The sequence below is a fragment of the Peromyscus eremicus genome, chromosome 6 (assembly GCF_949786415.1).
Source record: "Peromyscus eremicus chromosome 6, PerEre_H2_v1, whole genome shotgun sequence".
Taxonomy (NCBI): Eukaryota; Metazoa; Chordata; class Mammalia; order Rodentia; family Cricetidae; genus Peromyscus; species Peromyscus eremicus.
In genome coordinates, this window is record NC_081421.1 from 43,483,825 (window position 1) to 43,499,806 (window position 15,982).

A 15,982-nucleotide genomic window follows, 5' to 3' on the forward strand; every position below is an offset into this window, starting at 1 on the left:
GCAGTGTGGGCAGAGTGGAGGTACAGCTGAGAGAGGCCAGCTAACTTCCACTGCGTTAAGACCTCAGCTGTGGCATGGAGTCCATCCCCACAATTTCAAGGAGCTACTAATGATTTCTGGAAAAAAAAAAAAACAATAAAAACATTGCCAAATACAAAACCAGACACAGATAAGGCTGGTGGTAGAAACTAATGATTGCAGAGACTATTTGTATACGTGTTCAATGATAAAAGAGAATTTTCTCAAAGGCAAAACTCCCAATGGGATTTGTGAGCAAGCCAACTTCCTAATTCATCTCTGAGAAAATGAGGATATGCTTTGAAACTTCCAGGCCAGTTGAAGTGGGGTGCATTGTAGAGTTAGCTTAAATAACCAAATGATGCAATCAGTCCTCCAAATAGTCAGAACAGCTGTCAGGAAAGCTTGGTTAGTCATTGACCTTATGTTTAATATAATTTCCTAGAACACTGGTAGTCAGAATGAAGGAAGCACTACACCAAAGCCTGTCCCCCGCCCCCCAAGATTCCCACAATTGAAAAATGGAGAAAAGTGCCTGGCACAGAGTGTGCAAACCCTTTCCTTCCTGCCCTTCTCTCTGAGTGCCCCAGGAAAGGAAAGTAACAATGCACACCACAGCGCACCATGGACGAGAAAGTGTAAAGTCTACCAAAAGCAGGCACTCTTTATTAACCATAATGTGGAGGATAAGAAGGAATGAGCAAAGCCTACACACTCACCTCTGGCTTTCAAAGATAATTAAGGATTCCCCGCCCCCAAATTGGTTCTCTGTAAAAGTGAGTCTCAGCACTGCCATTTATATAACTTATGTTTACTGATTATGGCATTGAAGGTGTGATGAGATATGACAAAGAGGGAAGGATTGGAGAAAAGAAGACAGAGGTAAAGAATAAATTTATGGAACTGAAGGAGGAATTTTACTGTAAAAGCAAAATGCTAACTACAAATTTGAGAAGGATGTTCTGTCGATCTTTTACCTACCATCCTGTCAATTATCAATGCATTTTTCTGTCTAGACTGGATGAAATCCCATAAGAAGTTGGGTAAATAGCAGTTAGAATGGCAGACAGGGTAAACAAAGCCCGGAGTAGGTAGCTGGCATGTTGTAGAGGAACTGAGGTTATGGAGCAGTGGAGAGAATCTAGAAGACAGAATCAGGAGTAAGGAGGACCCAGCCTGTCTCTAGACCATGTAGCATGTAGTTCACAGGGAAGAAATGGTTCCCTCTTAAGAGGGCTTCAGGGAGAAGGCATCCTGAGGGAGACTCAGCCAAGTTTGTCATTGGTAAAATCCTCTAAATGCATAAAACGCTTTTCTAAACAGTCTATTGATTTTGTTCTCACGAGAACTTAGCTGTTCCCAGAACCACAAGGCATGGTTCAGATAAAACAAGACAATTTAGGGAGTGTTCAAAGGAATTCAAGGATGAGCCCTTGCTGATGTTGGACTGAACAGCCCAGTGGTAAGGTTAGAGGGACTGTGGAGAGAGGTGGAGGTAGGTCAATTCTGGAATGCGCAATGCAGTGCAGGTATGATTTCAAGTGTGCGCAAAGAGATGTGTAGGATATATACAAAGACATGCAAACATTATGCCACTTTGCAGAAGAGACTTGGGATATTGGAGTCCTTTGAAATCCTAGATGAATAACCCCAGCCCCCGGCAGTGAGGGATCATTCCAGTTCTGATTGTGCCTTTCTTTTTGGGACTGGTCACTTCAACACTTTCAGGGAACAGGTCACATAGCATGGCCTCAGGGAACGGTCTTCCCAGGAAAAGAATACTATAGACATTCTTTACAGTTCCTCTTCCATGATTATTAAGACTGGGACCTGCTGGGAGTCCCATCAAGAACTCATGTCAACTTCTGTAATATCCCTGTAGTTGATGAGATCACAGTGACTACAGATATTCAAAATTCAGAGGGGTGTGTGTGGGGGGTGGGTTGTGTGCATGTGTTCCTGCATGTATGTGCCTGTGTGTGTGTGTGGGGGGGGGGTTGTGTGCATGTGTTCCTGCATGTGTGTGCCTGTGTGTGTGTGTGTGTGTGTGTGTGTGTGTATGTGTGTGGGGGGGTTGTGTGCATGTGTTCCTGCATGTATGTGCCTGTGTGTGTGTGTGTATGTGTGTGTGTGTGGGTTGTGTGCATGTGTTCCTGCATGTGTGTGCCTGTGTGTGTGTGTGTGTGTGTGTATGTGTGTGTGTGTGGGTTGTGTGCATGTATTCCTGCATGTATGTGCCTGTGTGTGTGTGTATGTGTGTGCTGGGGGTTGTGTGCATGTGTTCCTGCATGTATGTGCCTGTGTATGTGTGTGTGTGTGTGTGTGTGTGTGTGTGTGTGTGTACAAGTGCACATGTGGACTACACAGGGAAGGTTACTAAGAGACAAGAGGGAAAGTTTGTTGTATGGCCAAACCCAGCACACATTCATTAGAGCTGCATTCAGCAAACGGCAAACTACTGTGGATTCATACATTTGGAAAGAGTATACGTATGTGAACTCATAAAAACATACCCACCCTGAAAAAATAACAGGAAGCATTCTGCTTGGTGATGAAAAAACTCAATCTATTTACATGATAATATTGTATTCCAATTAAGGCGGGGATTACACTGTAATGAGTGTTTAAAGACCTAACAATCGCTGCTTTCCCTGCAGACTCAGCTGTGGCCTGTCTCAGCGCTGCTAACACCCGCTCTCAGATAATATTGCCAAAATGACAAGCTAGTAATTTTTGATTTTTTTTTTCTTTTTTACAGGAAGAACTGAAAAGATTACAGAATCCTTTAGATCAAGTTGATGATGGAAAATATTTGCTTGAGAAGTAAGTAAAAGTTTAAAGGAAGTTAAGTCATTTGCTAGCTTGAAAAGACCCGGAAAATAAATCCTGACAAGACAAAAATGACTAAGTAAACTTGACAGTTGCATACGGTATCTTTTGGCTAAGAAATAGGTTGTATTTGAGAAATAGTTAGATAGGTTAGGGATAGTCCTCTGATGGACTGAACAATGAAATGCCTAGATGTCTGCTGTACAGGCCCAAGAGCTTGAAAGTTAGTCCTGTTTTGTGTTTGATTTTAGTCACAGGAGGCAAGCATAATTGTGGACACAAGGTGAGGACAAACTGGCTAGGAGAGTGTACATTCAACATAGCACTTCACCATGAAAGAAAATTAAAAACAGGAAGGTGAGAGTATCTCACGCTTACATTTTCAAATCAAATACTGTTGGGAGTGTATGAGAGTTCTAGCCTGATTTCAGTGTGAGGCCAAAGGCTTCAAGGGTTTACTGAACTTTAGCATGGCTTGTGATTTTATAAAGATTCTAAAACATTTACCTGTTCAATTGATAAACAAACAAACACATGTCATCAAGACACAGGGGGAGAAAATAGCCATCCTTTACTGAGGCCTTACAACATAGTCTACATTACTAAGGCTTAACAGATGTTTCCTCCTCCAATTCTGATTGTGGCCTTTGACATGGGCAGGACTATGACCTTTTCACAGATAAGCAAGGAGACTCAGAGAGGGCTCAGTAACTCATCCAAGTATGCTCAGCTGGTTAGTAAAGATGAGAAGGACCCTGGTCTGGAGGCCGCCAGAGCCCTTATGGCAACCAGCATCTGAATCCTCAGCTGAGTCCTCATGTGCTACCAACATGGACGGGTGTCTTGTGTGGTTCTGGATGCTAAAAAAGAGTGCTGGTATCCTTGAGAATACAAAAGTAGGTAAATTACAACCACGAGAGAGCTCTCAAATCGCATAAACTGCTACAAGCAAGTAAGGACGAGGGGCTTGGGAAAAGAAAAGGAGTCTCAGAAGGAACACAATGGCTGTTGTTAAATGCTCCGAGGGATGGTCCTTAAGTAGCAGCTAAGGTGCTCTCTTCTTCTGTTCTACAATGCAGAACAATGATTAGGGAATGGGGTTTACGGAAACAGCCATGTTAGTAACAAGAATGACAATGATTTTGAAACGCCAACCTGTGCCACACCAGAGCAGATGTTTTTGTTAAGAATCCAGTCGACAGGTACAAAGCGTGCCCTTGAAGAGAGGAATGAAAACACCTAGGATGTAGAAAACACTCCTGTAAGGGGAATACCTTAGGCATGGTTTCTCTTTCTGCCTTTCCCTACCCTGTGACTCTGGATGCACCATTTAACCACCAGAGCCCCAGGGTCAAGGATCTTTACAAAGTAGATGCCATCACTGGCTGTCTGAGACATCTTCCTGAAGGCATCAACCCAGGACAATGGCAGCCTCAGGGCCAGCTCCCTTCTCTTCCCGTCCAGGTGGGTGTTTGGACAGGGCATCTCAGGTTCTTCCATTTCTGTGGTCTACTGAAGGTCAGTTTCTCACTATTGATTAGATGAAGTTTCTGAGTTAAACATTTGATTTAGGGCATTATTGTTATGTCTAGTCTCATAAAATGAGTACATAAGAATAAAAGAACTTATCCATTACTGAAAATACTGTGGAGGTTTCTCAAAAATTAAAAAGTAGAACTAGTTCATGATCTAGAAATTCCATTACAAATTGTCTATGGAAAGGAAGTGAAAGGAGCCTGTCAAGACACATCTGTACTCCCATGCCCATAGCAGCATGACTCAGAGCCACCAAGACAGCCTCAGGGGCAGCGAACAGATAAAGAAAATGTGGTCATAGACAGAATGGGATAGTATGCATCTACAAAAGAATAAAATCCTGTCATTTGCTGTAATATGGATAAGCTTGGAGACATTATATTAAATAAGCAAGTCGGGTACTGAAAGAACTCTTTATACCACTCGTGTGTGGAATTTAAAAAGTCTGAACTCATGGAAGTGGAGAATAGACCGGGGTTTCCAGAGGCTGGGGAGGGCAGCATGAAGGGGCGGGGAAAGACAGAGAAATGGGTGCTGCCTGATGTACCATTGGGGTTGGGTAGGAACAAGAGATTCTGTGCACTTTGCACTTGAGGGTGATCACAGATAATACAAAGATGCACTTTTGTATATTTCAAAAAGCCACAAGAATTTATAATAAAAATTTTACCAGAAAGAAATGATATGTTTGAGGGAACAGATGAAAGTGATTAAAATATCACACAGTGTAAGCCTATTTGGAAACATCACATTAATATGTATAATTTAGAAATTTACTTGTGTGAGTCTCCATGTGTGAGTCTGTGTGCACAAGCGTGTGCATGCTCGTTCCTGTGTGGGGGCGTGGAGTCCAGAAGAGGGCCAGGGCCCCTCCACTATCACTATCTGCTCCTTTGAGGCAGGGTCTCTCCCTGGACATAGGGCCAGTGTTTCCTTGGCTAGGCTGAAAGCCGGAGGACTCCAGAGGTTGTCCTGTCTCCAGCTGCTGGAGCTGAAGTTACAGGCATGTGTCAGCCTCTGCATGTGTCTCAAGAGTGCTGGCGTCAGATTTCTAGGCCTCACAATGGCAAGTACCTTTAACAGCCGAGCCACCTGTCAACCCTAACATGTCCAACTGTTAGCTATTAGTTGGCAATCAACTTAAATTAAAAACGAGTTAATCCTTCCCTATCAACACTTTTACTAGGTATGTGTCAACAATAATAATGAAGACTTTAGCTCATTCTGGAAAGATTTTTCTTCTATGAAGACTCATGTTCAATTGACATGAGGTCTACACCATGCTTCTTCATCCTGGATATTTAGAGTCAGCTTAACAAACATGTCCTGACTCAAGCCCCACCCCAGACAAATTGAATCTGGAGTGTGGAGGCAGCATTTAGCAGCTTCCTTCAGGTGGTTCTGAGGAGGAGCTGGGGTGAGGACCAGCACCAATGATGATGCTATTCAGTCTTTGCAGTTATGCAGGAAACCCCCCCCCCCCCCCCCCGAGCAGCCACATTCTCGGAGGGCACACTGCCTCTGTGATGTTCAGTCCATTCATTTGTCCAATCTGGCTACGTCTGCTTTTCATTATTGATTCAAATGTAGGAAATGAACTCCCAAAGCTGATTTTTCCCTCTTGCTAATTGACCACAGCTCCCTATTAAATCTCTCAGTACCGCCAACATTTCCCAGCTCTCTGCTCTCAGGAAGACATGTGAACATTAGTAAAGTGTGTGTGTGTGTGTGTGTGTGTGTGTGTGTGTGTGTGTGTGTGTGTGTGTACTTGTTCCCCCACCCCTCCCCCACCCCAGGCAATGCCAGCTTACTCTTTCTCTTGTACCATCCAGAGACCTGGGAAAGCTAAAAGCTGCCGAGAATGACCTGTCTGTCTTGTAGATTTGTTCTGTTTTCCTGTGAGCGTGGAAGATTCTAGGGATAGAAATTGATTCCCTTCAAAGTGGACAGACAGACACAAGTCCTTCCATGCAGGGAAAAGTTTCAAGAGAAGCTCTCTCTTCCCTGCTTGCCAATACAGATAACAAATGCAATCCGCACCGGACCCAACATTTACATGGATTTCTTGGCATATTTGCATAGATTGCTGGAAATTTTTCCTGGTCCGCTTCCAGGCAGGACTATGTCCTTGAAAACTGTCAGAGTTGATTGAAAAACCTGGGGTGCTTCAAGTGGATCAGGCATTTCATTACAGCTGTAGCTGACTTAGGTGCCAATGTAAATCACCTCCGCTATTCAAAATGACCGTCAGTGAAGTCATCATGGTGTCATAGCCGTTGATCGGTTATTCCCCTTTGGAACATTACATTTATTCCAAATGCTCAACAGGGCTTTGTGGTAGACAGGCAGTGTGGAGGGCAGGGAAGCTACAGCTCCATACTGTGGAAGGCCAGTTGAGGGCATTTACCTATACGTGTATGTGTGCACTCAGGTGCACACATACGCCTGCACACATACATACACACAGACACAATAGAGCTTGGCAAGTGTCCAAAAGTAGAGACAATTAATTGGTATGCTATTAATTAGGAGGCTTCTTGGGAGTCTATTGTTAATGATAATTACTTATTAACTTAAGTAAGACCTTAGTCTGAGTGCCTTGCTTTTTTTGTAATTATCGACCCAGGCTCTATCTCTGGTAGAAGACTTGTGATTGCATGTTCCACCATTGTGCTGATATATAATGACTTGATTAGCCACAGGAAATTATTGATAAGATACACTAGCGCTAGCTGGCTTAAGCCAATACGTGTTTGTCATTTATAGCTTGTTGGTGATGGGTGATTTATATGCCCTAATTAAGTCATATGTGTTTGCTTTATTAAAAGAAAATTTACTATGATTGTCTTTGATGATCACAGGCTATATTGCTTATATTGCAGGTACTCTGCCAATTTGCTAATTTGTAATTAATAGGATGCTTAATAGGCTCAAACTTTACAATGCCCTGGTTATGAGGCTGCCACCCCAACAAGATCAGGTGATTGTAAAGTAAGTCTTTGAAGGCTCATAGTCCCTGGATTAGGTCCATTTATGTTTCCTCTTTAATAACATCGATTACACTTACACATAATTATACACATCACACATATTTATAGTACGCACCTCCCAGGCTGAGAAAGAACAGGGACTATGGTTAGTGTTTTCACCATTTTGGCCTCATGCTTTGAATAATTTTTAGTATACACATGGCTGAAAAATAAGGAATTAACAGCAAATCCTGAGTACCAATGCCACAGAGTAAAAGAATGTTTTTCTCCCTCTCAACAAAATCAGGTGTGCAACAGCAGAGCAATTTTGGGCTCATGGCACCACCTAGTGGCCATATGGATGTATGTGTCTGGTCATGTTTTCCCATTGGGGGTGAAGGAAGAAATAAATACGCAAGAGACTGAAAGGGCCAGCTCTAGGACACTTTCTTCCTTCTGTATCTCGGTTCTTTCCTGTGTCTCAGTCATGGTTCTCATTAATTTGGGTAGCCTTCTAACGAGTTTACCTCACTTCCCCGCTGAGTCCCCTGTACCAGTCTGGAACATCCCCTCCAAACTCCCTGCTCTAAATCTTCCCTGCAGCATTGGCTTTCATGCTGGTTAGTGGTCCTCATGCACTGGTGGTGTGTTATAGCTTGGCAGGACCCCACTGGCCTTTGAAGAAACCTGGACACACAAAAATATCAAAGTACAGCATAAATTTTGTCACACGCGCACACACACACACACACACACACACACACACACTTTGCATGTACTTTACAATCAATCCTAGTTTGATTTTCTGTTGCTGTGATAAAACACTGACTAAAAACAACAAGGAGAGGGAAAGGTTCATTTCAACTCGTGGTTAACCATCTGACACTGAGGGAAATCGGCTCAAGGCAAAAACCTGGACTGAAGCAGGGACCCTAGGCCTAGAGGATGCTGTTTACTGGCTTACTTTCAGGCTCATGGTCAGCTACCTTTCCTATACCTCCTGTGACCACCCGCCCAGGGATGGCCCTGCCCACAGTGGGCCGAACCCTTCCACATCAATCATTAATCAAGAAAATGCCCCCGCATACTTGCCAATCTGGTGGAGGCATTTTCTCTGTTAAGGCTCTCTCTAGCTTTTTATCCAGTTTTGTGTCCAGTAGACAGTCAACTAGTCAGCACACCAGGCATGGATCCTGGATGATGCTACAGGACAGTTTTACAGGTTCATCATCTCAACTGCATTGAGTTGGAGCAAGTATCTCAAGCCTGATGTCAGATCTTCCAGCCAATGTCTTGCAGGGAGCAAGTAGCAAGCCAGTGTCAATGGGGTTCTCTCAGAGTATGAAATGAACTTCACCGAGCTTTGTATTTCATAGCCACAGTATGACCACAAAGTCTTTTCATTTTCTGATTATTCCAAATAATTTCTTTATATCTTCTCCTTTTGTCATCCACTTCTGTTATTTTGATTTTTTTTCTGATTTATATTATTTCACTCTCAACTTCTTATCTGTTCTACAAAACCTAGCCAAAGACAGCCTTCGTACTGACCAGTGGGCAGCCAGTGAGGGACCACTAGATCCACAGGAAACTGTGACCATGTAGCTCACAACTCATGTTTTCTTCACAGTGTGAGCGCAGCAACTACTTCCAGGATAGAGGTGAAAGTTCTCGGCAGCGGCATCTTTGGGGGATGAATAAAGGACAGAAATAAGGAGAAAGCAAGGGGCTAAAATAAGTTCTCTATAAATACCCCATCATTGCAGGGCATGTACTATTCTCCTTGGGTCTTACCCTCTGGGAAGGGCCAATATTTCCTGTTTATTTATCCAAAAGAGGCAGTTTTCACGCATCAGCTAGGAATGTTTAGTTGAGCAGCAGAGATCACAAGACTGCAGAGAAAGGCAATATTTTCTTTCTGGAGTGAGGTCACTTACCACCCATCAGATTCTGCTAATAAATCTACACCACCTTTTTCAAAACCATGTAAGTTGAAGTATTTTCACTGTAAACAATGGCTTCCTGGGTTGAGTTATACTGACAAGCCATTTCTCTTTCTAGTCACCAGCTGGCCATGGATGTGGAGAATAACATTGAAAAGTACCCTCTCAGTCTACAGCCCTTGGAGTCAAAAGTGAAAATGTAAGTCATTGCAAAGTTACATGAAGCAATTCGTTTTACAGGTATTTGCATTTGTACTCCTGAACACACTTGGGAGTATATCAGTACAGAACCATGCATTTCTTCATTTCACATTTGTGTGCTGCAGCTCCAGCCAGGGCCTAGGCAAACAACAAAGGTGCTTTCAGCCCACACTGCCATCTACTGGGCAATGCTAGGAAGTATTTTATGGAATTTTCACTTACCGTTTTATTTGGTTTTCCTTTCAAGTCTAGCACATTCTTACTATCATTTTTCATTCTTTCATCTTGCTATTGAAGGTGTCACCTTACATGTATGCAGAAACACTATTTTTTAACACCCTTCTTTATTCATAATTTCACTCCCACCACCAAAGTTAGGGGAAAACAACCCTTGTCTTTCCTGATCCTATGAAAGGTGGACAATGCTTCTGCATAGCCTCTCCCACTAAAGACCCGGGCGAGTCCCACCTCCTGCTATAAATATAACAATGAAACAGTACTAACCACAATGCAACATCAATAAAATGAAGCTAGTGAGACCCAACATGAAGCAAACCTTAATATAAAGCAAGTTATCAGCCTTTTAAAGGTATTCTTAAGAAGAGAAGGGAGCTATTAGAATCTCCTGGTGCCACAGAGTATCCCGTTCATAACTAATTTCTGTGATTCTTTCCCATTCCGAGTCTCTCTCAGAGGAACAAATAAGAATTGTCAATGCTGGTTGGTATACACAATCTTCCTCTCCTCCAGTCGCTACCCAAACCCCTGTTGAAACTCTAAAAAGTTTAACACCCACAGAGTTTAAACATGTCTGAACTTGAGAACTGCAGATCATTTGCTGAGAAGCCTGAGGACGGCAGTCTGAAGAAGGGTGCGTGTGTGTGTGTGTGTGTGTGTGTGTGTGTGTGTGTGTGTGTTGTGTGTGTGTGCAGCTTTGAACAATAAGTCATTGCAGGATTAAAGAATTTAGACAGGAATGGAACGACAGATTTATAATATCCTGCTGAGTGGAGAAAATAGACATCCACACCACTGCAAATCAGTGCCAGCCTTACACGTCCTTAAGAGAATCACAACAGTGTGAGCATCCAGCCTACGCTTCATGATAAGCCCAGACACAGCTTCTGAACCAGCCAGGCACCCTGCTAGGAAGTTCTGTGCCTCGACTCCTGATAGAATGAATCTGGCTATGGAACTGCTTCATGCAAGCAAGCGTCAGTTTCACTACAGAACCTGCTGGAGTGCGAGCGCAGATTGCCTGGTTGTGAGGAAGCTCATTAAGATGTGGTCCTGTTAAACACGAAGGTGCTGCAAAGAAAGTTGCTGTATGGGAAAAAGAAGGGAGGACTTCATTGAATGATAGAAATAAGTTAGGAAAAAGGCATGGTCTTCCTTTTTTAAGATTTCATCATTTCCAGTACGTCAAGGCAGAGGAGTGGGTGCCAAGAGGGGGAATAAGTAGAGAAAAAAACCAAATCTCTGGGTTTTTGAGTCCAGCCGGTGCAGAGAGCTGAGGCCTTATGAGTTTATGTTTGCTGGTTTGACGGAAGAGTCTCAGTTCAGTGAAGTATAAATGAATGCTTTTTATCTCTCCTAGTAACTCTGAACCCCATTTCCAGTCACTGGAGGGGATTGAGGGGAGAGAGCTTAATCTTGCCCAATAATGGAATTTGAGTCCTATCAGAGAATTTACTCCAGCTCAGTGAGTTTTGTCTAATCTGGTTATTAAATTCTTAACTCCCAGGGCAGGTGGCATATCTTCCCTACAGAGAGAGAGAGAGAGAGAGAGAGAGAGAGAGAGAGAGAGAGAGAGAGAGAGAGAGAGAGAGAGACAGAGAGAGAGAGAGAGAGAGAGAGACAGAGAGAGAGAGAACATCATATAGCCCATACCTTCACCCCCTCTGTGTCCGCCTCCTTTCCCTTTTCCTTCCCCGGTCTCCTTTCTGCTGCAGACTGTTCTACTTCTTCTGTGCTAAAATGCCTGAGGATTTCCAGTTTTCCTGCCAATGGTGAGCACTTGGGCTTCTAGGCAGCTGTCTCCTTTAAGGTGGCTCCAAGGCTTGGAATCCTGGTGGATGGGACCACGGGGCCTACCACAAGCCCTCACAAATGCAGACTTTACCTCCTCATTGGCTGTGTCTCTTGCTCTTCTAGGCATGTCTTTTGTGACAAGCTTCCCCCAAGACCTTGGCATCCTCACAGGGGAGGCCATGTCCATCCTTGCTTCCCAAGGACAGTGTTGAGGCATAAAGAGAACTAACACAAAGGCCTTTGTCTGAGCTCTTAGGGTCACCCTCCAATGTCACAGGCTTTGTCTTAGGGCCTCCGACCTCTGTTGGTGGTGGCAACATAAACATCTGGCTTCTCCCGATGAAAGGGAAGAGTAAGGGTCATTTTATCGTACAGTCTTCTGGAGACATCTCCCTCCTCCCTGATGAAGAAGTACTGTAGGCTCCAGTGCAGGGCACAAACAACTGATGGTGAGCCCTGAACCGCAAAGGCAGAGGGAGAGAGACCCGGGTGAGCCGATCTCCAAATACAGAAGACAAGCAAGAAGAGAACTTGTCTCAGTGTGGGCAGCCTGTCCCGTGTGAGTGTGAACCCCAGCATGGGCTGTGGGGCAGGACAAGATCCCTCCAGTTAGCTTCTCACACTCTGGACATGGTGAAAAGGAAAGCATTTGAAAAAAACCCAGAAGTGCAAACCAGTAATGTGGTAGGGCAAAGTCAGAAGAAAGAAGTGGAGGCCTCAATAGGTGACACAGGGGGAGGGGGAGGGGGGAGGGAGGGAGAGAGAGAGATATTAAAGTGTCAACAAAGGTGCATTACCTGGCTCACAAACACAGCGGTTAAGGGGTCATTCTGAGTTTTAGACTTGGATGATCAATGGTCTGTGTCAAAAGGAAAATAATCAGGATCACCTGGGATTCATGGAAGGCATTTAGGGGCAGTGAAAGGCAGGTTCCCCTCACATGAGCAGAAGGCAAACCTCCGTCAGACAGTCAAGTGAAAACACCCGGATGAAGGATGCCAGCACAGCCTGAGGAGTACAGCTGAGCATTCTCTGAGCAGAGGCTAGAATGGTCTGGCCATGAAAGTGTACAGCAAATGAATGTCAGAGCCCTGTGGGAAAAGGAGCCACCTCTCAGACCCCCCGAGCAGCGTTCTTCACGTCTGGGCCCCAGTTTGCAGGTCATAAGTGAATATCAAGAAATTCCTCCCAATTTAAACCATTACTTATGCTTTGGCAACGTTTTATGATAGATAACATAGATGTATTGAACATTAGTCATTTTTTCATCTGAAAAATATCTTTGACGTGTTTAGATAATGTGCAAGAAAAAAACAACCTGTTAAGCTTTCAGTATTTGTGAAAATATTTCATAAAAAGCGACCCTAAATAACATTGTTAAAGCATAATCTCTGCCTACTTGGTCTAGTTAGTTTAAATCAACTTGACACAAACTATGGTCACCTGGGAAGAGGAACCCTCAATTGAGGGATCACCTCCATCAAAGTGGCCTGTGGGTGCTTGTGGGAGCGTTTTTCTTGGTTAATGATTAATGTCAGAGTTCACTGTGACCCAGTTGACTGTGGGTGATGCCACACCTCGACAGGTGGTCTTGAGTTGTCTAAGAAATCGAACTGAAGAAGCCAGGAAAAGCAGGCCAGTAAGCATCCTCCTCTATGCCCTCTGCTCCAGGTCTTGCCTCCAGGTTCCTGCCTTGAGTTCCTATTCTGGCTTCTCTCCATGATGGACCCGTGAGCTGAAATAAACTCTATTCTCCCCTAATTGCTTTTGGTCAAAGTTTTATCATAGCAACTAAAACATGACTGCAGGCAAAAATGTAGTTTATTGAAGATACGTGGGAAGAGCAGTTGAGAGCACAAACTTTGGAATTTGAGCAACTCGAATTTAAATCCGAGCCCAGCTCTCACCTACCATGTGGCACTGGGAACCCAGGCAGCCTCTGCCTTCCCTTGTACTTCATCCCTAACAGGATCATAATGATTTTCTGCAATAACATCAGAGAAAACTGTTCAGCCTCTTCTAGATTTCCCATCCAGATCTGTCTTTTTTCAACATATTTATATGTCTACCTGGTCCTCGAAGCACAGCCTGAGGCTCTTTGAGAATCCAGAACAGCACATTGATGTGTGATTTGCACGTAACCCAAAAGTATCTGTTATGTCTTTTGTTTTCTCAAACAATAATAGTAGCTTATCCAGGCCTGCTCTGTCTGTCAAGGCTGGGGCTAAAGGATGTGCATATGTTACCAGTTGCCCTCTTGAAAGAATGAGAAAGAAATTTATTATTATATGTCCCTATTGTGGAAGAGCAAAATGTAGGCCAGACTGTTTAGCATTTTGCTTAAGGCCACAGCTAATGAGAAGTAAAACCGGTCAAGAACATCTATCATGCTAAACACACTTCCTTGTGAGGTAGAACTTTTTCTTCAAGCAGTTTCTAAAACACAATGTTAGAAAAATATATTTGTTAATCAGCTACTCACCATATTCTGAAACTACCAAGACAGTGATGCATCTATGTGGGTGATCATTGCTCCAGGGATTTTAGTCTTGTGGGAAGAAATTGGACTTGCAGGGAAAGAGACCCAATCTGATAGGCTTTGTTTTCAGTGTTTAATGCTGTCTTGGGAGAGCTCCCCTCCGTGTTGGACTGCTGTCTCCTTAAGTGTCTCATATCAGAAGAATTCTGTCTTCCTAATGAAGAGTGCTATGTAATTAAGACCCAGGTTGTCTAAATTATAACCTGTGATGGGGCGGTCTCCACAGCCTGTTAGCTTCACCACCTTCCCTGGGTCTCCTGCCTGACTTCCATCCTCTTTTCCATGTCTTTTCTTCCACCTCTGTCCCCTCCTCAATCTAATCTACCTTCTAAGACCCAATTCAAATCCCAGAACTCCCCAAACTTTTTCTGAGCGTCTCAACCCTCATCTGGGGGCTCTCTCTTCTACTCTTAGGAGTCAGGTTATCTGGTGGCAATGAGGATGGTACCCACTGTCAGGCCCCTGCTACAAAACAGACATTTTAGACAGACTAAGGTCAGAAACGGCAAACAGGATGAGGAAAGAGAGGTAAGAGCGGATAGCCAAAATCTGACTTCAAAAAACGTTCAGCTTCTGTTACGAATGATGCTTGTATTTTAAGATGTAAGACTGAACAAGACATATTCCCTTATTTCAACCTGTTTTAAAAACATTATATTGATAGCATAGTTTAATTTTAAAAATAAAATGTCAAGGTAGTCTATACGCTGTATCCATAATGGAGATTTGTGAGTTGGAATTATGGTAAAGCTAGCATGAGAAAGTGGAGGCTTTGACTGGGGGTGAGGAGCTTCTACGTTCTCTTTTAATCCCCTCTCTCAGCATCTGAAGATGGTATTAGCAATGCTTGATATTAGAACATTTTACTGTTTGAAGGTCATGTTAGAGGTATAGTTTAAGGTGAAGTAGTGTTGGATGAAAATACTCTTCTCAGGCCCAGAAACTAATGATATCATGACTGCTCCATTAAAAAATAATAATGTCATAATTTAGTACAATAGTCTAATATGACATAAATGGCTTGTTATTTTTAACCTCTCAAATGAGTTTAAAGGCATTATCCAATCTGCAATGTAGTCTTTAAAACTGTAATTATTAAGATAAAAAATAATAGGGTAATATGCTTTCGACTACATATAATTGTTTCTGTGTATGTGTACAATGGCTATAAGTCAGGTGTTCAAAAATAACACAAAGTGTACTAAGGAATTCAGAGAGCATAGAAATGTTTTAATACATATTTTAAAATAGTAAATACTTTATATCTTCATATAATTTAAAAGACATTATACATTGTTACAGTATTTATCAGTGAAAGAAGATATCTACCCACTTATGAACCCTGCTTCTTAATTTCTGACTTAAAGAAAATTTTCGTGTCACCCTCTGGATTCCATAAAACTAAGGGGAAGGGAATGTTTAACCAAGTTCAAACCTTTGCAAAGCTCCCACTTTCCATTCAGGCAACATCTTTGGGTCTCTAAAGAGTTATACCGCCCCCTGGTGTTCAGCATGCTAAAATGTAACACTGCTTCAAATGACATTTTATTTTTTTGAATGGTCAAGGTAGGTTGTTGTTGTTGTTGTTTTTTTCCTTTGCTTGCTTGTTTTTTAAAACAAAGGCTAGGGAAGGATACCTTGGAGTCTTATAAACTCTTGGATGTCATATGGGCCATAAATATATTATTTAACTTTTTGCTTCTTTTAAATGAAACATCTTTTGCAACTTCAATGGTTAGAATTTATCCAACATGCTCCTGAAGTGTTCACTGAGCTCTTAAGGACCTCCATACCTTCAGATCATGTGACTCACTAATGACTTCCAAAAGTTTTTCAGCACTTTAATGAAGACTGTTCCCCAAAGAAGCAGTAAGATGACCCGTGGGACTTTAAAATTCTGTTTAAAACCTTAAAGC

At 42.9% G+C, this 15,982-nt stretch overlaps 1 protein-coding gene across 1 annotated transcript in view; it reads left to right on the forward strand.

Annotated features, from left to right (window-relative positions):
• The first annotated feature begins 1,529 nt into the window (after positions 1-1,529).
• Iqcj (IQ motif containing J) overlaps positions 1,530-15,982 on the forward strand; it is a 16,762-nt gene continuing 2,309 nt past the window's right edge. Inside the window, exons 1-3 of the mRNA XM_059266520.1 lie at positions 1,530-1,547; positions 2,777-2,841; positions 9,414-9,494. Of these exons, the coding sequence (XP_059122503.1) occupies positions 1,530-1,547; positions 2,777-2,841; positions 9,414-9,494 (164 nt within the window). The remainder of the gene's footprint in view (positions 1,548-2,776; positions 2,842-9,413; positions 9,495-15,982) is intronic.